Source organism: Mus caroli, chromosome 12 (genome assembly GCF_900094665.2).
Source record: "Mus caroli chromosome 12, CAROLI_EIJ_v1.1, whole genome shotgun sequence".
Classification (NCBI taxonomy): Eukaryota; Metazoa; Chordata; class Mammalia; order Rodentia; family Muridae; genus Mus; species Mus caroli.
In genome coordinates, this window is record NC_034581.1 from 4,684,622 (window position 1) to 4,707,507 (window position 22,886).

Below are 22,886 nucleotides of genomic sequence, written 5' to 3' on the forward strand. Positions count from 1 at the left end.
AAAGAACATTTTCCCAAAGGGCTCCGGAGTCAGAGCAGGAGCAGGGTACAGGGTATGACATTGTCCCTATGGTTGGTGGTCTCCTGGAGAAAGTCAGGACATGCTGACAGGATAATAAGTCCACTATCAACCTACGACCCCCTGAGGAAAGAAACACAAGTTCGGGGGTGAGGGGAGCCCCAGGTGGCGGCGTTTGAACCAGCAGTGAGACCACCATCAGATCCAGTCTTATCCACCTAGAAATGCGCTTGTATGGAAAAGCAAACAGGCCCGGGCTGTGCCCTTTGGACCTTTGGCAATTCTCCTTAAGCCAGCTCCTCCTATAAATGGAGCACTTTTCAAAGGGCCAGGCAGTCTCATCAGTGCCTGCAGTGGATCAAGTACCTGCCTGAGCTCCACCTCCGAAGACCCTGTAGAGCAAGCAGCAGGGGCTAGGCCCGTGGCCAGGCCACAGCCAGGAAGCCACCCCACCATCTATCCACCATGGGCCCACGAAAGCCTGCCCTGCGGACGCCGCTACTGCTGCTGTTCCTGCTACTGTTCTTGGACACCAGCGTCTGGGCTCGTGAGTTAGGGTGGAAGCCTGGGAGAAAGCCAGCGTGGGGACAGAGCGCTGGGCTGTGCTACAGACCACCAGTTACATCCTGGGGTTGAAACTGGTGGCAGGCTGGCTATTAGGTAGCTTGGGCTAGGTGAGAGGGAAGGCAGCTGTAGGGTCCTAGGGAGGGGGGTGATGAGAAAACAAGATCTAGCAGGCTCCTTGGTTCCGGGTGAGGGCACTATACAGGGGAATTAGAAAAAGAAGGCTCTGTATAGCTCTAAAATAATTAAGGTTGTGAGGGCTCCCTCCTGTCAGGCCCTGGAACCCACTGGAAAACACAAGAAAACCAAGGTTCTCCTTTTCTCTTACAGAAGATGAAGTCCTGGAAAACTTAAGCTTCAGCTGTCCAAGTAAGGCATTTTTTCACTAGCCGCCTTGGGTACTTCTCACCCTGACTCTCCTCTGCAGATCCACCCTCCTCTGCTCCCGTTCCTTCCACGTAGAACCCACTTGCTTGGATTAGAAAGCACTGCTCAGACCCCTGCAAGCGAAGATTTTGAATCTCTGTGCACCCAGACTCCTCCAACAAAGGATCTCTGCTCTTTGTGTATTGCCTTTCTTGTCTGTACCAAGGCTTGGTTCTGAGGTAGCGATGAGACTGTGGGCACTGTAGAGAGACATTACTGTGCTGTTTATCGATGACTAATCAGTGATTCAGAGTATGTGAGGATGAAGAAATGCCGACTTTAACCTTTGTGCAGAACTCCAGACCCCTCCACCCCTTCCTATTTACTCTACCCTAGGGGTCAGAGGATCAGGCTTTGCCGCAATACCCAGCTTCCTCCGCAGAGCTCTAGGATTGGCCTCTCCTCTGATGGGGCAGCATCTCCATCTGGTGGCCATATGGCAGTACTACATCCGGGTTCCTAACCAGTTATTTTTCTCACAATCAAAAAATTCCTGTCATGGACAGTGGAATCTTCCAGAAGTTTCTTTTTATGGAGCGGGTATCTAGAAGTCAACCAGACAGCCTTAACAGCTAACTTTGTGTCCGGTACTTCATACATAGGTTCTAGTCACGATAGCATTTTCAAACTGAGAAAACACTTAGCCCTGTCCCTTTGATAACTTAAAATTTCAAAGGCCTGCAGTTCCATTTAATCGATGCTTGGCCCTCCCTTTCGTGGAATCCCAAATGATCAAACGCCATTCTCAGCTAAAACAGTGGCGATGTTAAGTCTATAGAGACCAATGGTGTGTAGTTCAAAGTCAAGCACAAGTAACCTGTGCTCAGTGACTTTCTCACCTGTGCCACAGTCCCACTCTGCCCGCAGCAGCTGCTGCCTTTAGAGAGTTGTTTCATCTTCAGGGCTGACTTATTTCCTCTTCACTTTAGAAGATGCAACTCGATTCAAGTACCTCCGAAAGTACGTGTACAACTATGAAGCTGAAAGTTCCAGCGGTGTCCCGGGCACAGCTGACTCCAGAAGCGCCACCAAGATCAACTGTAAGGTACGGAGGACAAGGGCTGGAGAAACCTGCAGCTGAAGCCTAGCCTTGTTCCACCAGGAGCCCCTCATAGAACCTTCTAGCACTTCCCAGCACCTCAACTGACATTACCCCACTTGAATGAAGATTTCCAAATTTCCAGCCAAGTTTTCCTCCCATTAGCTTCCAAAGTGTAATGGGGGGGGCATGGTCTAGGAAGCCAGCAGGATTGGCATGTAGATCTGACCATGAGAGAGATCCAGTGAGTACAGAAAAGAAGGTGGTTTTTGCAGGAGAACGCTGGGCATGCAACATTTATGGTGTCAAGCATAATATGGAGAAACATTTAAATACCTGGTTTGCTCAAATGATAGACTACTTCTCAAGAGACTTGTTAGACTCCTGTCTGTTCTCACAAAGCATAGCCAAGAGCTGCTATTGAGGTCTGTGTGGGGAAGAGAAATCCATTTGCTAAGTTATCCTCTTCCCTCGTGGACCACAGTGCTGGTCTGTAGAGTTAAGCGCAATGGGCATTGGCTACCTGTGGCCATTTAGGTTGAATAAATGCAACTTCTATTCTCACTGGCCGTATTTCAGTGTAGCCAACACCCACCCGTGGCGCCTGCTGCTGCATCAGAGCAGACAGCACAGACACAGAGCTTCTCCATCTCACTGCAATGTTCTGAAATGGTTCCAGAAAGCAACCAAGGGCCCGTTTCAATTCTGCCCACATAGGAAGCACTCATCATGCTCATAGATATGGTTTAGGGAAACGATGTCAGGAAAACATTCGCTTTTCCTGCTTGCTTTTTATTTTGGTTTGCTTCATTTAGTTTTCTTAAGTCTCGCTCCATTCTGCATTTCTGCTAAGCAATCACCCCAAACTCTTTACATGTAAAGTGAGTACATTTAAAACCAACACAAGGACATTCTCTCTTCCGTGCATAGGAGATGCAAACATAAACATCTTAACATAGGAAGAAGAAAGCTAAGCCAAGACATGGGGATCCATGAGATGTGTTTAGAACATGTGGTTCTGGTGCCTCTCTGACCAATACCCCAAGTACTTTCCCCTCCATGTCCTGATTGGAGACTGGGCTGCAGGAATATCTCCTATTCTAGATGGAGAACCTCAATGCATTATTACTTTCTGTTCTCAGGTAGAGCTGGAGGTCCCCCAAACCTGTGGTCTCATCATGAGGACCAACCAGTGTACCCTTAAAGAGGTGTATGGCTTCAACCCTGAGGGCAAGGCCTTGATGAAGAAAACCAAGAACTCTGAAGAGTTTGCAGCTGCCATGTCCAGGTAAGGTGTGGGTTTATGTCTTTTAAGTATCTGAGCTTTGTGAACACTGCATGAGTTGACCGTGGTACATGCCCATATGTGTGGGTCCGTGGGGATACTAGTGTGTGTGCTCATGTGAGGCATGCCTTTGAGTGCTAACATTTGTATTCAGTGCTTACCACAGATCAGGATGCTGTGAAGTCTTCACATCTATCTAAAACAGGGAAGTATTATTGACTCTCCTCTACTTAAGTTCCCTTGATTATCATTTAAATTGTTCTTCTAACAGATCTCATGGTTGAAGCACTTTTAAGACTATAAAGCTGAGATGGTTTGTTTAAACAAGCGAGATCTTGTTTATAGAATCAAACGAGGAGGATGCCTGGGGGTCTTCAGGTGGATTAGGCAGCAGTTGCTACTCTGAAATCGTAAGGCTGTATGGACCCCTATATGTTTGAGAGTGTGGCATCCGTTCAATACAGGACAAAGGGCCAGCAGTACCTTAGCAGTCTCCTACCCATGACTGCTCTGCAGCCACTGTGCACTGAAGACCAGTGTTGTCATTTACAGCTGGCATCTCTCCCAACACATCAGTGACAGTGCAGCACAAGAAGTATTTTCAACACCACCCTTGCCTTGCACCACTTAGTTTAGGAAGCCTTACGTGAATGGAACACAGGTAGATGCAGGGATGTTAACATGGTAGTAGGGGGATACCTTCCTTTGCCTATTTTCAGATTTGCTAAATGTCAAAACCTAGTCCTTTCCCTGAGAAATAGGCAAAAAAAAAAAAAAAAAAAAAAAAAAAAGCTCCTGTCTTCTGTCAGAACATCTTACTTTATTAGAGACTTAGATGAGAGGGGGAAGCTGCGGTGGAGGAGAAAGTGGCTGTTATTCTATGGTCCTTTCTCGGCTATAAACACAAGAGACTCCCCCTCCTGACCACAAGGACTTGCCAGGCTTGTGCTGCTGTGTCTAAAATATTCTGAGAGGTTCAGAGCTATGGGAGATGGACCTGGTTCTCCTCTCCTGTGAACTTCAGAGCCTTGACAGCTCAAGCAATCCCCAAGAGGAAGGCAGCACCTAAGATCATAGTTAACCTGACCGTCCATCTTGGCCTGAGAGTGGATTAAAAAATGAACATCTGACAACTGTATGAAGAGAAACTCAGATTCACTGGTAGTGGAGAAATGCAAATAATGTATTAGGAGAGAATTTCTAACTCCACACCCATTAGGCTACAGAAGTTGAGATGGTACTCATTGCTACAGGGAAGAAGAGTATATTTTCATACACTAGTGATAGAAATGAAAGCCACAGGGCAATACTGATATTTATATATCCAGTTGATAATATTTGTACTTTGACATAACAATTCTCATCTCTAGAACTCTGTCCCATCTACATAAAAAGTCATGTGTGAAAATAGATGTATGTGGATGTTTATTTCAATATCATCTGGGTGACCACAAAATAAACCCAGGAAGAGAAGATGACAAAGCTCTCAAAGGATGCATTGTTTAAGGAGCCATATATAAACAAAGAACATAGTGCTGTGTGAAGTTTAGTAGAGACTCTCGTGGAGCTACAGCAAGTAATGCAGATGCTCCTGGAACACATTAAATAAGAAAATCAAAATCAAGATGAACAAGCACACACAGTGCAGTGTCCTCCCTGTAAAACATGGCATGATCTCTGGGTTGTCATCCTCCTGAGTCTGCATGAAGTCATATGGACAGGTGCTGATATTGAAGGACACACAGTGATGCCCATAGAAACAGGGAGCCTGGAGGAAGACATGGGGGGCAGGGATGGGGTGGGGGATGAGCCCAGACAAAAAATTTAAAAGGCAAGAAAAAAGAAAGAAAAACTTACCATTATTTGAAGACTTTGGGGGAATGTATGGGAATGGAAACATATGTATAAAGAAAGTCCATCCAAAGAAGAACCACAGAGGAGCTTCCCAAGTCCCCAGCTCCTTCTGTGGGCTCGCAGTGGAAGCATGGCTTTTCTGTGAACATGCAACTCCTTTCTCCTGGGCAGGTACGAGCTCAAGCTGGCCATTCCTGAAGGGAAACAAATTGTTCTTTACCCTGACAAGGATGAACCTAAATATATCCTGAACATCAAGAGGGGCATCATCTCTGCTCTTCTGGCTCCCCCGGAGACAGAAGAGGACCAACAAGAGTTGTTCCTGGTGAGAATCTTAGACGTTGATGATAGTGGACTTTTCAAAGTCCTCTTCACATGTCAGAGGCCAGCCTCAGTTTAGATAAAATGCACTGCCTGTTGATGAGAGATATAGAAGTTACGTGGGGAACCCTAGATTGGTATGAGTATCAGGGGTCATAGTTCCCCATGTCCCCGGAGCTTACTGATAGACATCCTTTAACATTTTGATGGGGTTGGGTCTAATTTTAAACCTTTTCCTGGGACTTTTAACTACTACTCCACTAGCTATGGTTCAGGGTTTTTCCCCCTGTGTATTTTAGACACCCAGCAGATTATTTTAAGTCAACCTTGGGGAGAATGCAATGTCCTTCAAGCACAAGAAAATTCCTGAGCTCTGCCTATGCTCTGAGCTCTGAACTCCACTGTTTGGACAATAGAGACTCATTCTGCCTGGTCCTGCCCTTAAAACCAACCCTCATGAGTCTGTCCCCCACCCCCAAATATCAGCTAGCCAGGCTCAGCAATGCTATCCTCTGCCTGGAAGCAAAGAAAACTCCCTCAATCCATCTCCCCCCTGCCTCTATACCCAGATGTCTTTCCGAGTCCCTCTCAAGCACCTGGTGATGTTCTCCCACACTGAGTGTACCTAACCATATCTTGGGCTCCCACAGGATACTGTGTATGGAAACTGCTCAACTCAGGTTACCGTGAATTCAAGAAAGGGAACTGTACCAACAGAAATGTCCACAGAGAGAAACCTGCAGCAGTGTGACGGCTTCCAGCCCATCAGCACAAGTGTCAGCCCTCTCGCTCTCATCAAAGGCCTGGTGAGTCTCATACCGCATCATCGTACACATTCTGGAATGTTCTAGCTAGTAGAAATCTCTAAGAAGAGCCTGACCAGCTTATGCATTACATAGAACTTTAGTGAGACCCTAAAAACCAGAAATGAGAAGGACTGACCAGGCTGAAGGGCTATTAGAAATTATCCCAGGACTGGATCTGGGTTCTGGACTCCAACCTCAAAGCTTGGTCCTTCCTGCTCTCCTTCTGTCACAGCACCAACCATCTTCCTGTGTAACCCTAAGATGATATTCCTGTCACTTCTCTTCCCTCTTGGGTCTGTCACTTAGGACAAGAGTTGGTTATCCTGAGCAAGTACACTCTACAGAACTTATGAGGCCTATGTTCTTTCATTTCCCTCAGGCCATGAAGTGACATGAATGTGTCTCAGCTTCCTGTTCTCCCATCCCAAGTAGAGCTAAAGTCCTCAAGGTCCCACCTAAGCTTCCATTTCACAGCCCCCACACGGTGCTACACGGGGTCCTATGGTGCATGTTCCCTGGGTTTGCCCAGTCCCTGCAACACATTCCAGGACATGAGTCACAGATTGTCTCAGTCAACATGAACTACTGAACAATTCCTGCCATCCTTGACAATCTTCGTGGACTTTGTCCTTGAAGTAGAAAGAGATGGTCTGATGACCATGAGGGCCGAGTTAGACAAGGCCAATGCACTGACTTGGTATCTTCTCTTAGAGTCTGCCCTGTGTTCATCCTTACTCTGGGTAGAACAGAGAGAGAGAGAGAGAGAGAGAGAGAGAGAGAGAGAGAGAGAGAGAGAGAGAGAGAGAGAGAGAGAGAGAGAGAGAGAGAGAGAGAGAGAGAGGGAGAGAGAGAGGAAGACAGAGAAGAAAGGAAGAAACAAAAGAGGGAATCAGATAAACTGTGGGTGGGCAGCCTCCCCTCAAGGTGCTTCCAGATTAACATGGCAACAAAGTTTATACATCTACCAGTAAGGGACATACTATAATTGGTAAAAAGAACTGAGTTATGCAGAGAAGCAGCCCTGGGCCTGACAAGGAAAGATCAAGCATCTCCCATTCTCCTATTGCACTGGGCAGAGTCATAGATGTGGAAGAAAGCTGAAAAACTAAAAAGCTTTTATAAATGGAAGCTTCGAGGTGTACATGTGCATGGGATGCAGGGTATATGTTATACATGATGGACACTCCACTGGGATGGAATTTCATCCTTGAGTGTGCTGTCTTATGTCCCTTTGGCTAACGTCAGTTGTTGAGTTCTCTTCCTTTCACTGAGTTCACTAGTGCTGCAGACTTCTATCCTCTACTTCCTTGAAGACAATGCTCTATGGCAGAAGAGTCAGCTTGAAATCCCAGGGACTAATCGAAATGCTTTCCTCTGATCCTGTGCACAGGTCCACCCCTTGTCAACTCTTATCAGCAGCAGCCAATCTTGTCAGTACACCCTGGATCCCAAGAGGAAGCATGTGTCTGAAGCTGTCTGTGATGAGCAGCATCTTTTCCTGCCTTTCTCCTACAAGTAGGTTACCTGCTGCTTCCAATGCCCATCATTTAATGGGATTGTGGAGCTGTACACCAGAGTGCCCAGTTCCAGACTAGGATAGGCTTAGAGGAAGCTGTGGAAGGTACTGGGCAGAGGCTGCCATCTCTGTCCTGCTTTTAAGATCACAGGGAATTTGCCAGAAAGATCTTGAGCAAGTGGAACAATTTGAGACCAACAAAAGGTATCTCAGACTCAGACCGTGAGGGCTTCTAGATCCAGAAACAAAATATGAATTGTTCATTGCATGATGCCCTAGTTTAAAAGAGCTTCATGAAGGATTTGGGATTTCCCAACAGAGACTTATATATCCAAATCCATGTTAAAAACTGACATTCAATTAACATTCTTTAGAGAATTGCTATGTCCGTGAGACTGAGCTGTGGGAGTTAGGAAAGAGTTTTAAGGCTGGGCCATAGTCCCAACCCTTTTTGGAATTCTAGATTGGTGTAAAGTATAATAAAAGATAGTCAGTGTGAGCAGGAAGTGGTGGGCACCACCCATTGGAATATCGAGATGTATGGATTTCAACATCCTTTGAAAGGTGGGCAGAATGGGGACAGAGGAATAGATGGAGACCTTTCAATTTGAAAAGAATAATGTTATCCCAAGAACTGGTCACCCATGATGCAATGTACTTCCTCTGTTACCAGGAATAAGTATGGGATCATGACGCGTGTTACACAGAAACTGAGTCTTGAAGACACACCTAAGACCAACAGTCGCTTCTTCAGTGAAGGTAAGACTTTATGTCCCCTGAATGCCATGAAATCTATCCACAGGGTGTCATTCAGGGCTGAGCTCTTAGTGTGTTCCCTGTTGAATGTCTGCAGACTAATAAGTGTTCTGGTGTTCTGGCCATTGGACTACAACAATCAAGAGAGCATTTCAGAGGATGTCAAAGGGTTGTGAGACAAAGGAAAGGGAGGCAATATCCAACTGTCTGGTAGTTTATGAGGAAGAAACTGGAAGACTGAGTTGAATGTGATCACTCTGGTAGCACTGACAACATCCTACATTTATAAGACTCAGACCCATTCCAGATGATGTAGGGCCAGCAGAAAAGGAACTTCAGAGTCAGGCCAGGTAGTAATCTAAGGAATTGATCTTTGGAGCTAAAAAGAACTTGAAAGAATTTTAGTCTAACCCCAGGGCAGCAACACTTTGTATATTTGTCTGTCAACACTTGTATTTGTGCATTATTTTATTGTTTTCTTGGTTGGTAGATCCTGTGAGTTCAGAGGGTGGAGACACATGTTTATATGTCCATCCCATAGACTAGTGGTTCTCAACCCATGTTTCATTATCCCTTTGGGATCAAATGTCCCTTTCACAGAAGTTGCCTAAGACCCTCAGAAAACCCAGATATTTACATTATGATTCATAACTAACAAAAATGCAGTTATGGGGTAGCAATGAAAATAGTTTTATTGTTGGGGGTTTCTACAACATGAGGAACTGTTATAGGGTTACAACCTTAGGAAGGTTGAAAACCACTGCCAAAGAAGGAAATGGCACAGTGTAAGGCTTAATGAGGTAGTCTCAGTCATAGAATGAGTGCCTAAGTCTAGTCAAAGTCAACACTATAGCTCATTTCCATGAGCTAATGGGACTACAGGAGAGTATCCCTTCTCCATAGGCTCCTAGTGGAAGAACTGATAGGTGAGTACCACTGAGTTTAGCCTTGGTGTTGCCATGGCAGCAGCAGAGCTTCCTAGCCATTCTGTATAGCACAAGATGATTTGATGCCAGATTCACACAAACTTGGATTCAACTCCAGGTTGACCTCACACTCCTAGAGAGTTCTTGGGTAAGAATTCTCGAAGTAATAGGACTAAAGAAATGGCTTATCAGTTAAGATCACATGTTGTTCTTCCAGAGGACCTGAGTTCAGTTCTTAGAACTCCCACTGGATGGCTCACAAGTTCCTGAAACTCCAGCTTAAAGGGATCTGACACCCTGTTTTGCCCTTTGTGGGTACCTGCATTTATGCACACAAATCCATACAGAGATACAGATAAATTAAAAAATAAGATTTTTGGAAGAATTATCAAATTATGTTGCTCTCTTATTTCCCTTAGCCTCTCATTAAGTTGTAGAACATTCCCCTTCAAAAAGACAATGATGAGTGAATGAAAATACCCAGCTCAGAGTCTGATGTCCTATAGGAGTTGATGACATAATCACTGCCTTTTCTTTTCCCCTCTGCTGATACCTATGCCATTTCCAGTTTGCAGTCCACAAAGACACTGAGCTACATACAGAAGTAAAACTACCTTGGCACTTCTCTTCTTCCAGGTACCCACCGGATGGGTCTGGCCTTTGAGAGCACCAAGTCCACGTCATCCCCAAAGCAGGCTGAGGCTGTTTTGAAGACCCTTCAAGAACTGAAAAAATTGTCCATCTCAGAGCAGAATGCTCAGAGAGCCAATCTCTTCAATAAACTGGTTACTGAGCTGAGAGGCCTCACTGGTGAAGCAATCACATCCCTCTTGCCACAGCTGACTGCAGTGTCCAGGTAGTTCTCTAAAGGTTACAAATCAAATTATCAAATGACCTGTGAAAGCTACAGAACCTTTAGCCCAGGAATCTCGGGAACTATTTAATTGTTAACTCACATAACCAGTTAATTGGCTAATACCTACTGCCTGTGAACCGTCATCTAAGTTGCTTAGAGTTTTGTAGGCAAGAGACACATAGCATGAAGGTATACATGTATCCAGGTGCTAACATACAAGAGCACTGTATAACTCTAACATTTTATGGGCATCTTCTAATTCCTAACTCCATTGTGAGCACCATAAGGACCTCCATTGAACCTTTAAGGCTAGCAGAAAGAGATCTCAGATAAACAGAACGATTTCTCCACTTGCTGTACAGATAATACTTGTTCTATGTGCTAAGAAGCTTCACAGGAGGGACTGAGGCCAGGAATAGCCCATGCTTCTGCTGACAAGGCACAGTCTATGTTCCCACAAAAGGACCGTGATAACAGTACTCATTGGCTTCAGGTCTGGGTCCTTTGACTTCCCTCCATGATGTTTCTATAGTGGTAGCATCCCTAGGGAAAACATCGTGGAGGAAGTCATCAGGATTACTGGACTTCAAGCTATAGTGTGAAAGATGGTTAGCTCTGTGTAGTGAAAAAGGCTGTGTAAGTACTCTCCTGGCAGAGAATATGCCAGGTGCTGAGAATACTGGATTTGTCATGAGGGTCCTCTGTGTAACTCTCTCTCTCTCTCTCTCTCTCTCTATGTCTCTTCTCAGCCCCATCACTTTACAAGCCTTGGTTCAGTGTGGACAGCCACAGTGCTACACTCACATCCTCCAGTGGCTGAAAACTGAGAAGGCTCACCCCCTCCTGATTGACATTGTTACCTACCTGATGGCTCTGATCCCAAATCCCTCAACACAGAGGCTGCAGGAAATCTTTAACACTGCCAAGGAGCAGCAGAGCCGAGCCACTCTGTATGCACTGAGCCACGCGGTTAACAGGTGAGACGCCACCTTGCCTTGCTCTGCCTTACATCTCTTGTCCTGAGAGAAAAGGAACCCTCAAATCTCTGCTTCATGTTGGCACTTTCTCCCATTTTTCTATTGCTCAATTTGGGAGAGACAGTTTGAAATAAGAATTAACAAACACGAGTTTGGATTTTAAAAAAGGTTTAACTATCCCTCTCACTTTTTTTTTTAACTTGGTAGCTATTTTGATGTGGACCATTCAAGGAGCCCAGTTCTGCAGGATATCGCCGGTTACCTGTTGAAACAGATTGACAATGAATGCACGGGCAATGAAGACCACACCTTCTTGATTCTGAGGGTATTCTTTCCGTATTTTGCATTATATACATCATTTCAAAAATGGCCATCCTGGAAAGCCCTTATTTCTGCACTGAGATGAGCTCTTGTTTCATTTCTTCAATGAAGGTCATTGGAAATATGGGAAGAACCATGGAACAAGTAATGCCAGCCCTCAAGTCCTCAGTCCTGAACTGTGTAAGAAGTACAAAGCCATCTCTGCTGATTCAGAAAGCTGCTATCCAGGCCCTGAGGAAGATGGAACTGGAAGATGAGGTAAAGTTCTCTGTGTGGTCCTAAAAGTGAAAGTTTATGCTGATCAACAAGATTCAGGAAGTATAACGACAACCCATTATCTGGTTCACCAACTGGGTTTCCCAGTACCATCATCTTTGTGTTAGTTTCAATAAACGCATTGACATCCTAGTACTTTCTAAACATGAAAGACACACTATGTTGCAGCTAATTCACGAGGTAGAACACATATATTTTTTTTGCTACACGCTACCCTACAACTAAACTGATCATCATCTCATCTTAGGGAAACATTGGTACTACCCGATCAAATTCAATAGTGAATTTGATCTTACCTTAGGTGGAAAAAAACCCAGAGCATTAAACCATCTTATGCAAACTTACTATCACTTTCCATCTTTTTCCTTATTAAAATAATCTTATTTAGATAATAATCTAATTGTCTAATAACTAGACAATTAGAAATAATCTACATTAAGACAAATTGTTCTTAAGTGGCAGATCTACACGCAAGTCATAAGTTGGTCATGATTCATGTGCTGTAGTGCGATTGAGCTCAGCACATATTCTATTCAAATCTTCTGGGGACCATTCCTTGGGCTGGTCACCCTGGGGGACACTGAAGAAGACTAGGTATCAGCATTTGCAGCCACTTGAGAAAGAAATTAGACTTCTCATGAACATGCATTGGCAGACATGCCAGCCAGCATCCACCAGATATGCTCTGTCTTGATCAAAAGAAAGCCATCTCAATATATCTTCCAATGCAGGTCCGAACGATCCTTTTTGATACATTTGTAAATGGTGTCGCTCCCGTGGAAAAGAGACTGGCTGCCTATCTCTTGCTGATGAAGAGCCCTTCCTCATCAGATATTAACAAAATTGCCCAACTTCTCCAATGGGAACAGAGTGAACAGGTGAAGAACTTCGTGGCATCTCACATTGCCAACATCTTGAACTCAGAAGAACTGTATGTCCAAGAGTAAGTGAGAATCATTTTTCCCCCATCAGCGACTGAAAATCCTGGGCTGGGACATCAATTCCCCCATTCTGTCACTGCCTGACTTCATGGATACTTAAAGTGATGTGCAGCACAGACCTTGAACCAAATTTTGGGGCCATATAAGTCCATATACCTTAGTTGCCAGTAGAAATTCATATATGCTTGGGACGTGAGGTGACTATAGACAAGTGACATAGGGTTCTGACTCAAAGTCTATTTTTCTTTTCATTTAGTCTGAAAATTTTGATCAAAAATGCTCTGGAGAATTCTCAATTTCCAACGATCATGGACTTTAAAAAATTTTCCCGAAACTATCAGATTTCCAAATCTGCTTCTCTCCCAATGTTCGACCCAGTCTCAGTCAAAATAGAAGGGAATCTTATATTTGATCCAAGCAGTTATCTTCCCAAAGAAAGCTTGCTGAAAACAACCCTCACAGTCTTTGGACTTGCTTCACTTGATCTGTTTGAGGTATGTGTGACTGAAGGAGCTCTGTGTAGTTTGCCCATTCTGTGCAATATCATCTGTTTCCACTAGGGGTCATCTGAAACATGAGTCCTTAGACTATATAGAGACAAAGTTATGTCTCAGAGCAATCCCTGGAACCCAAACCCTAGAAAATGTCTCCACATGATTCCTCCCCCATCAAACCCTGCATCTGATCCCAACTCTAAATCCTTAATTATTTATCCTTTCTGGTCCTTAGTGATGTCTTCTAGCAGCTGAGGTTTAAGTAAACAACTTCCATCAAGTGTTTCTGCCATGTTCATCCGCTGCCTGTTTAATTACATGAGCTTAAAATGGCTGGAATGGGGGAGACAGGAGCTGCCGTACAACCAAAAGTCTAATGGCATATTTTGCCTGATTTTCTTTCTCAGATTGGTTTAGAAGGAAAAGGGTTTGAGCCAACACTAGAAGCTCTTTTTGGTAAGCAAGGATTCTTCCCAGACAGTGTTAACAAGGCTTTGTATTGGGTCAATGGCCGAGTTCCAGATGGTGTCTCCAAGGTCTTAGTGGACCACTTTGGCTATACTACAGATGACAAGCATGAACAGGTATGTGTTTGTTAAATAACTTTTTTTAAAGGGAATTGTTGGGTTTCACTGCCAGACCTTCATCTCTATGCCTAGAAGCAATTAAAGTTTTACCTGCCTGAAATGGTCACTGTGACTATATATTAGACACTTTGATGGGACTAAGAAAGACTCAGTGTCTTCTAGAGATAAGGGACTCTTGGAAATTTAGTGGGAACAAGGTCGAGTAGAGGCACTCCAGTGAATGATTAAGAGTGTGCCACATCAGACAAGAGTTTGGATTCACACCAAGCCATGCACCTTAGGAAGGTTGCCAATCTGTTTCTAGATAACAATCCATAGCTCACATCACCATTTAATGACTACATGAAATAAGTTACATGGCCCATGATATTATTACTGATTGTTCAATAAGCAGACAATTATAATTTTTAAGCTAGTATTTTCATTATTATTAACAACTTTTCTTCACTTGTCACTCATATCAGTGCATTGGCCAGTGAGAACAAAGTTCACCTTGAAGCTGGCAAGGAACTCTTATATTAAGGAGTAGAAACTAGATTGTACATGCTAGAGTTTCTTATTGTTCTGATTGTTTTAACTCAGAGTATAGTCTGTGTGATTGGCACCATAAAAAAAAAAAAAAACAACAACAACAACAAAAACTACACACACTTGTTAGAAATGATGGTTCTTGGGCTTACCCAAGTTCTACTGAATCAGACCCCATTTTAGCAAGATTCCAGGGAACACAGATATATATTTAAGGTTTAGAAGTAGGGCCATAGCTTGTTTTCGAGTGTTAACTTATGGTTAACTTTTGATTTCTGACCTCCACCAAAAGCTGATCCATTTGGGATCTTCTTCCGGGTGCCTTATGTCAGTTCTTGGAGCTGTTTGCTTGTTTGTTTGTTTGTTTGTTTGTTTGTTTGTTTGTTTGTGTCTAGTTGTGGATCTGCAGTCACATGTTTTTCATACTTCCATCTGATCTATACAATAGCCACCTTTTCTCAAGAAATCCCTAGCATTCATTCCTAGGAAAGGGATAGTGGGCTAAGCAGGGAAGAGGATCAGAGAACAGGCATCCTGGAGAACAGGAGTTCCCCTAATTATCCTTCAAGTCAAGCATTGCTTTGAAAACACTCCTATCCCTGAAAAGTGCTTGTGATTCTCTATCTCTGTTTAGAAGAGGTCTCCTTCACTAAAAGGTGGGGCTTAGTTCTTATACCTGTCCTGTTTTTTGATCATGCTTGCAGTGAAGCTGTGAGCTTGAGTACACCACAGCTGTGCCAGGTAGACTGACCTGAGGAATCTGTAACTGTTGGGCATAACTGGTGTCTCATTTGATATTTTGTTACTAAAATCCTAGGACATGGTGAATGGAATCATGCCCATTGTGGACAAGTTGATCAAAGATCTGAAATCTAAAGAAATTCCTGAAGCCAGGGCCTATCTCCGCATCCTAGGAAAAGAGCTAAGCTTTGTCAGGCTCCAAGACCTCCAAGTCCTGGGAAAGCTGTTGCTGAGTGGTGCACAAACTTTGCAGGGAATCCCCCAGATGGTAAGTGATCCAGGTCTTATCTGAGTTCTCACTGTCTAGCCGGGTTCTTCTTAGATCCACCACCCTCACAAACATGAGAACGTTTTTGGATAGCCTTCAAAACACAAGTTTGCCCCGAATAAAGAGGACTTTTGATGGCTAAGAAGGGCAATCAATCAACCAAGTTTGACCTGACTGGAAGACTGACCTGGCTTCGGACCCCAGAAACTACATTTAAAAAGCATATGGTGGTGACATACTCTGATAATTTAAGCACTGGGAAGGCAGACACAGGCAGATCCTTTGGACTTAGCAACAGACCTGCTTAGCCAAATCAGCAAGCTCCAAGTCAAACTGAGAGACACAGTATCTAAAACCAAAGATGAACAGTATGCTGAGGAATGACATCAGTGGTTAATATGGGCTATACACACATAGATATACATACACATGCATGTACATGGACACCCAAATACATATGCACACACGTAAACATGCATATACATGTATACACTGTCTTCAAAGGTAAAGTGGCTGGGGAGGTAACTCAGTGGGTAAAGCGGTTTCTATGTAAGCATGAGGGCCTGACACTCAATCTCCAACACCTGAGTAAAAGCCAGGCACAGACGTTCCCATAATGGTCCAAGGGCTGAGGTAAGAGGCAGGCAGATTCTGGAGCTCATTGGTCAGCTAGGCTGTCCAAACCAGGGAAGCTTCAGTGAGAGACCTTGCCAAAGAACAGAGAAGGGTAAAGAAAACCACCTAACATTAACTTCTGGCCTCACAGTTAAGTGCATAAGTACACATAAGGGCATATGTGCACACACACACACACACACACACACACACACACACACATACACCCTATATGCACAAAACTCTACTTAAAAAGATGATAATGATTCTTATTATCTAAAAACCTGGTACCACTTGGAAACAAAGTCATCATAATAGTTGTATCTTCCAAGCATGTTAGTTTGATCTTGTATTTTTATTAGAAAACAATTTTCAGCATACCTTCTTCCACCTAGGCTGGCAGCTTTTGCAAATATTGAAATGATACAATTATTATGAAATAAAGTTTTAGCGAACTGTAACCCACTATTGACATTTGTGTTATATCTACATTATATAAATTTATCATAAAAAGGGGGAAAGATGCAAATGTGTTCCCTATGATTAGATAAATAATCATGTTTGCTTTAAGAGCAGGAATCTCGAGAGCTGGGGGTATAGCTCAGTGGCACAGAGGTCACCTAGCATTGAAAAACCTGGATTCTATCTCATACACTTTGAAAGGAAGAAAGAAAAAGAACCCAAGTCTCAAGTTCTTTTGTGGAAATGTTATATAAAATAAAGCAAGATTTGATGTATATTAACACAGACATTGCCTCATAGCCACTAACTTTCCCAAAGTTGATTTTACCATAATACACTTCTACAATCAAATTTTTACAGGAGGAGAATAATGTCATACATCATACTTAAAGTTCATAAAGCTGTGAGGTTCAGCTAGGGACCTCTAAATCAGCAAGCTGATTAATGACGTGACATTCAAGCCAGAGAAACTGCTTATGCCTGATGTGTTGACACCAGTACACATCATTCAGCTGAGCTTACATTCAGCAGATCCTCCAAATAATTAAAATGTACTAGCTTCCCTCTTTCTAAATAAATGCTGTGAGGCATTTAGACCACATTTAACACCACTCACCCACATCCAGCTTACTTGTAAACTGTTGTCTCTCATTGGATTTTCAGGTTGTACAGGCCATCAGAGAAGGGTCAAAGAATGACTTGTTTCTCCACTACATCTTCATGGAGAATGCCTTTGAGCTCCCCACTGGAGCAGGGTTACAGCTGCAAGTGTCCTCGTCTGGAGTCTTCACCCCCGGGATCAAGGCTGGTGTAAGACTGGAATTAGCCAATGTAAGACTCTGCATTCATCTCAATCAAATCAATGACTGTCTCTTTTCCTTCAGGATGGGATTCTTGACCACATGTCAAGCTCCACTTCAAGGCAAAGAGCATCATGATTGCAATCTTCTTGCTAATTTTTATGAGGAATTTTAGGATTCTACCAGCACATATCATCTCTCAACATCTCTACTTGAGATGCTGTAATAGAAAGAGAAACCAGCTGTTCTCTCAATGAATGAAGACCCTAGTTATCTTTATATCTGATAGTGCTTAAAGTTAGTTCAGGCTCTTCCTAACCCAAGGAAATGCACCATGGCTCTGGGGGAAATGAATGTTTCAGCTTTTCTTCCTAAAAGCACATTTGTGGTCCCTTTGGTCAAAATTAGCAGAGGCATTTGCCAGGGTTCAGAAAGAGGGGTTGAGCTGTCTACCAGGGTGCCGAGGCACTGCATAAAACTGAACAGGTCACCTTCTGACTTCCAGATACAGGCAGAGCTAGTGGCAAAGCCCTCTGTGTCCTTGGAGTTTGTGACAAATATGGGCATCATCATCCCAGACTTCGCTAAGAGCAGTGTCCAGATGAACACCAACTTCTTCCACGAGTCAGGCCTGGAGGCTCGAGTGGCCCTGAAGGCTGGGCAGCTGAAGGTCATCATTCCTTCTCCAAAGAGGCCAGTCAAGCTGTTCAGTGGCAGGTAATTCTGTTCCCAATGTCTAGCTGGTGTATTTAAAAGGAAGAATTGGGTGTGGAGCTGCAGAAGTTAGCCAGGCTAGACAACAATTGGGTAACACAAGTTCCTAGGAAACAGGAGAAGATTGCTTTTGACTCTACACATCTCACTAAAGACTTTTATACCTCTCTTTATCACACTTAGCCTCTGCTGGTGAGTCAGTAGCTATGTGGCTATGGAGTTCTGTTTAATTTCATAATCACATGATTATGGGAACCAGCCTTACATTAAGAATTCCACTTTGAATGGTATCCTCAGCACATTCGTTTCCTTGCTTGGAAATAACACTTAATTGCCTCGTTTGTATCAATTTTGTTGAAGGAGACGCACAAAGACCCTGATCCTCTAGATTTTAATTCTCCAAGGAAGGCAGGCACTTAAGGAAATGACAGTAATGAGTCACAGGCTGGTTGAGAGGAGGAGTGGTCTGCTTTGAAATGAAGCCTATGAGAGTCAGAATGCGTTCCAAAAGCCTATGTCAGAGCTACTCAAGCAAAGGAGAAAGGGGGTGTGTGTCCATTCAAGGAGTGCAGTATTTGTAATGGCCTCAAAGATAAAGAAAATGGCTGAAAGAGCTAAGACGAGCTGAGTTAGTAAAGAACACAGGAAGCATATGGAAGCTATAGTGGGAAAGGGGAGTCCATCTTGGACCATGACTAGCCTGCTAAGTCCCTGGAAAGAGTGTAGACTCTTCTGAAGCCAAAGGAATTGAGAAGTATAATTAGGATGAGCTAGTGTTTCTGGGGAGCAAAAAAGGTAAAAAGGAAATAGGACTGGAGAGCTGTTAGAAGTTAGAACTGAAAGGAGACGGGGGGGGGGGGTTGTATTAGATGAATGTTTGTGGGGCAGAGAGGGGTTAAGCTCTAGAAACTGTGAGGAAGTAAAACACCGAGTGTCTGTCGATTGACTGGTTATGGGGTAAAGAGAAAGAAGAGAGGGGAGTGATGGGACCTTCACTGAAATAGGAAACAGAGACAGAGGGAGAGAGAGGAGGAGAAGGAGAAAAGGACAGGGAAGGGGGAAGAAAGGAGAGAGAGAGACAGAGACAGAGACAGAGACAGAGACAGAGAGAGACAGACAGACAGACAGACAGACAGAGAGATACAGAGAGAAACAGAGAGAGACAGAGAGAGAGAGACAGAGAGCTGTAGCTTGGAGTGAGATGGTGGATTGCTACTGTGAAATAACTAATTTAAACTAACTAGCTGGCAAATGGATCTATAGGTTTGAGCCCAATAAAGAGATAAGCACAGAGACGCAAGAGGTTAAACTCTAGTCTCTCAGTCTGGACAGGAGTGAGCATCTCTATAAAACAGTTCTGAGGGGTAAAGGAGGTTTAAGAACACACACACACAGTGCCATTGGATTGCAAGCATTTGAGGAGCATAAGGAGGGGGAGTCAGTGTAAGGTGTTAAGGTATTTGGAGAGAACACTGAAAGGAAAAAAAAAAACTCTTGGTTGTGAAGGAGACAAAATAGGGCTAAGAAGGAAAGAAAGATATATGTAGTGGAGGGGTCAGGGTGTTTGGTGCACAGGTGACAACACTTGAGTGTGCTAGTACAAAGAACTCAGACTGTAAGAAACCTTGAATGTGAAAAAGGCAGAGTTCGCACTTGTCTCCCTGTATCCAGCTCCTCTCTCCAAGCTTCTCTTTCCAATGTAAACTGGGAATCTCAGATCTGCAGTGGGGGGATGAAAGGTAATGCAGACAAAGAAGCCAGTGTTACATCGAAAACTGAGAGTCCTTAACAATCATGTGACTGATGCTCTTTGGACTCATAGCTGCTTCTCAGTAAACCAAGTAACTTGAGGTGGGTTTGAACAAAAGAGACGGGTAGAGAATGGAGCATATGCCTGATGAGATTCAGCAATAAGCATTTCAGTTTATGATGCAAAAACAACTCCACCTTCTCATTCTTTGCCAGCAACACACTGCATCTGGTCTCTACCACCAAAACAGAAGTGATCCCACCTCTGATTGAGAACAGGCAGTCCTGGTCAACTTGCAAGCCTTTCTTCACTGGAATGAACTACTGTACCACAGGAGCTTACTCCAATGCCAGCTCCACAGAGTCTGCCTCTTACTACCCACTGACAGGGGACACAAGGTGAGAGATTCTCAGTGCTCACCTAGCATCTGATTACCATCTACCTGGAGGAACAAAAAGAAAAATACCAAGCATTGTAGGTCCATGTTACCAACCTTAAGAGCTCACATCATCTTTTAGGAGCTTCAAACAGTGGTCCTCTGGTCAACATTTTGGGTTCCTCCCTTCATGCACTGGGTGAGGTGGTTGCAGTAGAGTCCAGTCTGTCCATTCCTTTTCAGGGTCCCTAGACCCATTGTATAAGCTTTGTGAAGTGTGCTCAAAGACCTCACAATGCACTGGGGCTCATCCTCATCTTCTACTCCCATTCTCACTACTTGGTTTTAGCATGACAGGTACGGGTCAACATTTCAGTTTACCCATAAGCCCCAGGGATGCTTGCCCTTGGGAGCTTCCCTTGTCCAGGGCTTTTGGGGAAGATTAAGTAGAACCATTGGGAGCATGAGATGATGTTAAAACCGTAACATTGTTGCAGTGTGTGAGGCTGGATTGTTGGAGGGATATTATTATCATCTATAAAAGAGCTAATAGTTACTGGATGTAATGTGACATCTTTAGGTATGAGCTGGAGCTGAGGCCCACAGGAGAAGTGGAGCAGTATTCTGCCACTGCAACCTATGAACTCCTAAAAGAGGATAAGTCTTTGGTTGACACATTGAAGTTCCTAGTTCAAGCAGAAGGTGAGTATCCCAAATGAGCCTGCAATATCTCTGCCTCAGTCTTGCGTTCTGGACTTTCAAAGGGGACAACTTTATGATGATACATTAGACAAACATTTCCTGAGTTCCCAGCAAGTGTCAGGCCTTTCTTAGAACTGAGGCTAGAAATGAAGTCTTCACCTCCGTGGAAGATATAGTAAACAGCCAAACAAGTACTCATAATGTCAAAAACAGTGGTGAGGAGAGAAAACAGGATAGAAGGCTCTAGTCCAGTGGTTCTCAACCTTCCTGATGCTTACGACCCTTTAATACAGTTCCTTAAGTTGTGGTGACCCCCAACCATAAAATTATTTTCATTGCTACCTCACAACTGTAATTCTTCTACTGCTATGAATCCTAATGTAAATACCTGAGATGTAACCACACCCCAAAGGGTCATGACCCACAGGTTGAGAACCTCTGCTCTAGGACATAGTAGATGTGGTAGGGAGAAAGGAGGATGGTGGAAACCGTAAAGAGAATGATAGGGGAATTTTCACCAGTAGGTAATGTGAAATTTGTTTGTTTGTTGTATTTGTTTCTTTTGTTGTTTTTGTTGTTTTGTTTTGAGGCAGGGTCTCCCTGTATAGCTCTGGCTGTCCTGGAACTCACTCTGTACACCAGGATGGCCTCAAACTCAGAAATCCACCCGTCTCTGCCTAACTAAGTGCTGGGATTAAAGGCATACTTCACCACTACTCAGAATTTGTTTTAAAAAGAGAAATAGGGAACTGAGAACAGTGATAGGATGGAGAGGAGATGAGCCACAGGGAAAGAGTTACAGGCTAGGGGACCAGAATGGGCAAATACTCTGAGGTTGGAACATGTTGAGGAAAGATGGCCAGGGGGCAGGACTGAGAATCTAGTGTGTAAGTGATTTCAGTAATCCAGAAAGAAGAGGAGGTGTCTGAATTAGACTAAATTTTCAGGATATTAGACCAGTAGTGGGGAAATAAGGCAGCAGATACAGGTCCAGGATGTGATGAGCAGCTGTGGAAAGAGAGGGTTGGGAAGGCAGTAAGGCAAGAATGATGAATGACGACAGAGATGTGAGGAGTCATCCTATTCTTCCTAAATATTGAGGAATGAGAGCTAGCATTCCCTGAACATCTGAGCATTGCCTACCTGAGGCTTTTGCCCACTTGCCCCCTCCCCACCAGAACTCATCATGGCTTATTAGTCCTCTCTTCACCATGGCCTTGCCCATATACCATTTATCATACCACATACCACAACAGAAAGACAATTTGTGACCATCATGTAGGAAATAGCCTCTCTTCTGTTCCTCTCTACCTCTTGTCCTCATAGCCTATTTCCCATATCTTTATGATATTTACTGCCATCTAACACAGGTAACTGATTTGCTTACTGTCTGCAGAACCCACTGACAACTAGAAGATGAGCTGTATGAGATCTGGGTACACCAATGCTGAGAACAGTCCCTAGCTCATGATAAGCTGCCAGTAAATACTTGAAAATTGAGTTAATGGATAATACATAGTCAATTGGAAAAATCTTAACCAATATTGTTGAAACCCACAGTAGTCAGGGTCTTGCAGCTTTCTCTCTGCTTCCCTTTTCTTTGCATAGCTTCACAGTACCCATCTCTTAACTCTCCCGTATACTCTTTCAGGAGTGCAGCAGTCTGAAGCTACTGCACTGTTCAAATATAATCGGCGAAGCAGGACCTTATCTAGTGAAGTCCTAATTCCAGGGTTTGATGTCAACTTTGGGACAATACTAAGAGTTAATGATGAATCTGCTAAGGACAAAAACACTTACAAACTCATCCTGGACATTCAGAACAAGAAAATCACTGAGATCTCTCTCGTGGGTCACGTGAGGTAAGGGAAGGTTTAAGAGACATAAGCTGATCTAGAGGCCCTGGTGGCTCCTTGCTATCTTCTTCAAACTTTATATCTGTCCATAGCAGGGACACCTCTGCTATA

The 22,886-nt window shown here is 43.8% G+C and overlaps 1 protein-coding gene across 1 annotated transcript in view; it reads left to right on the forward strand.

Annotated features, from left to right (window-relative positions):
- The first annotated feature begins 338 nt into the window (after nt 1-338).
- Nucleotides 339-22,886, forward strand: part of Apob (apolipoprotein B) — a 38,207-nt gene continuing 15,659 nt past the window's right edge. The window contains exons 1-21 of the mRNA XM_021178578.2: nt 339-565; nt 913-951; nt 1,938-2,053; nt 3,190-3,335; nt 5,358-5,511; nt 6,158-6,313; nt 7,704-7,828; nt 8,503-8,588; nt 10,148-10,367; nt 11,117-11,344; nt 11,552-11,669; nt 11,777-11,923; nt 12,673-12,884; nt 13,139-13,376; nt 13,784-13,960; nt 15,309-15,500; nt 17,241-17,408; nt 17,883-18,094; nt 20,057-20,239; nt 20,798-20,919; nt 22,571-22,781. Coding sequence (XP_021034237.1) covers nt 484-565; nt 913-951; nt 1,938-2,053; nt 3,190-3,335; nt 5,358-5,511; nt 6,158-6,313; nt 7,704-7,828; nt 8,503-8,588; nt 10,148-10,367; nt 11,117-11,344; nt 11,552-11,669; nt 11,777-11,923; nt 12,673-12,884; nt 13,139-13,376; nt 13,784-13,960; nt 15,309-15,500; nt 17,241-17,408; nt 17,883-18,094; nt 20,057-20,239; nt 20,798-20,919; nt 22,571-22,781 — 3,332 coding nt within the window. The 5' untranslated portion in view covers nt 339-483. The remainder of the gene's footprint in view (nt 566-912; nt 952-1,937; nt 2,054-3,189; nt 3,336-5,357; nt 5,512-6,157; nt 6,314-7,703; nt 7,829-8,502; nt 8,589-10,147; nt 10,368-11,116; nt 11,345-11,551; nt 11,670-11,776; nt 11,924-12,672; nt 12,885-13,138; nt 13,377-13,783; nt 13,961-15,308; nt 15,501-17,240; nt 17,409-17,882; nt 18,095-20,056; nt 20,240-20,797; nt 20,920-22,570; nt 22,782-22,886) is intronic.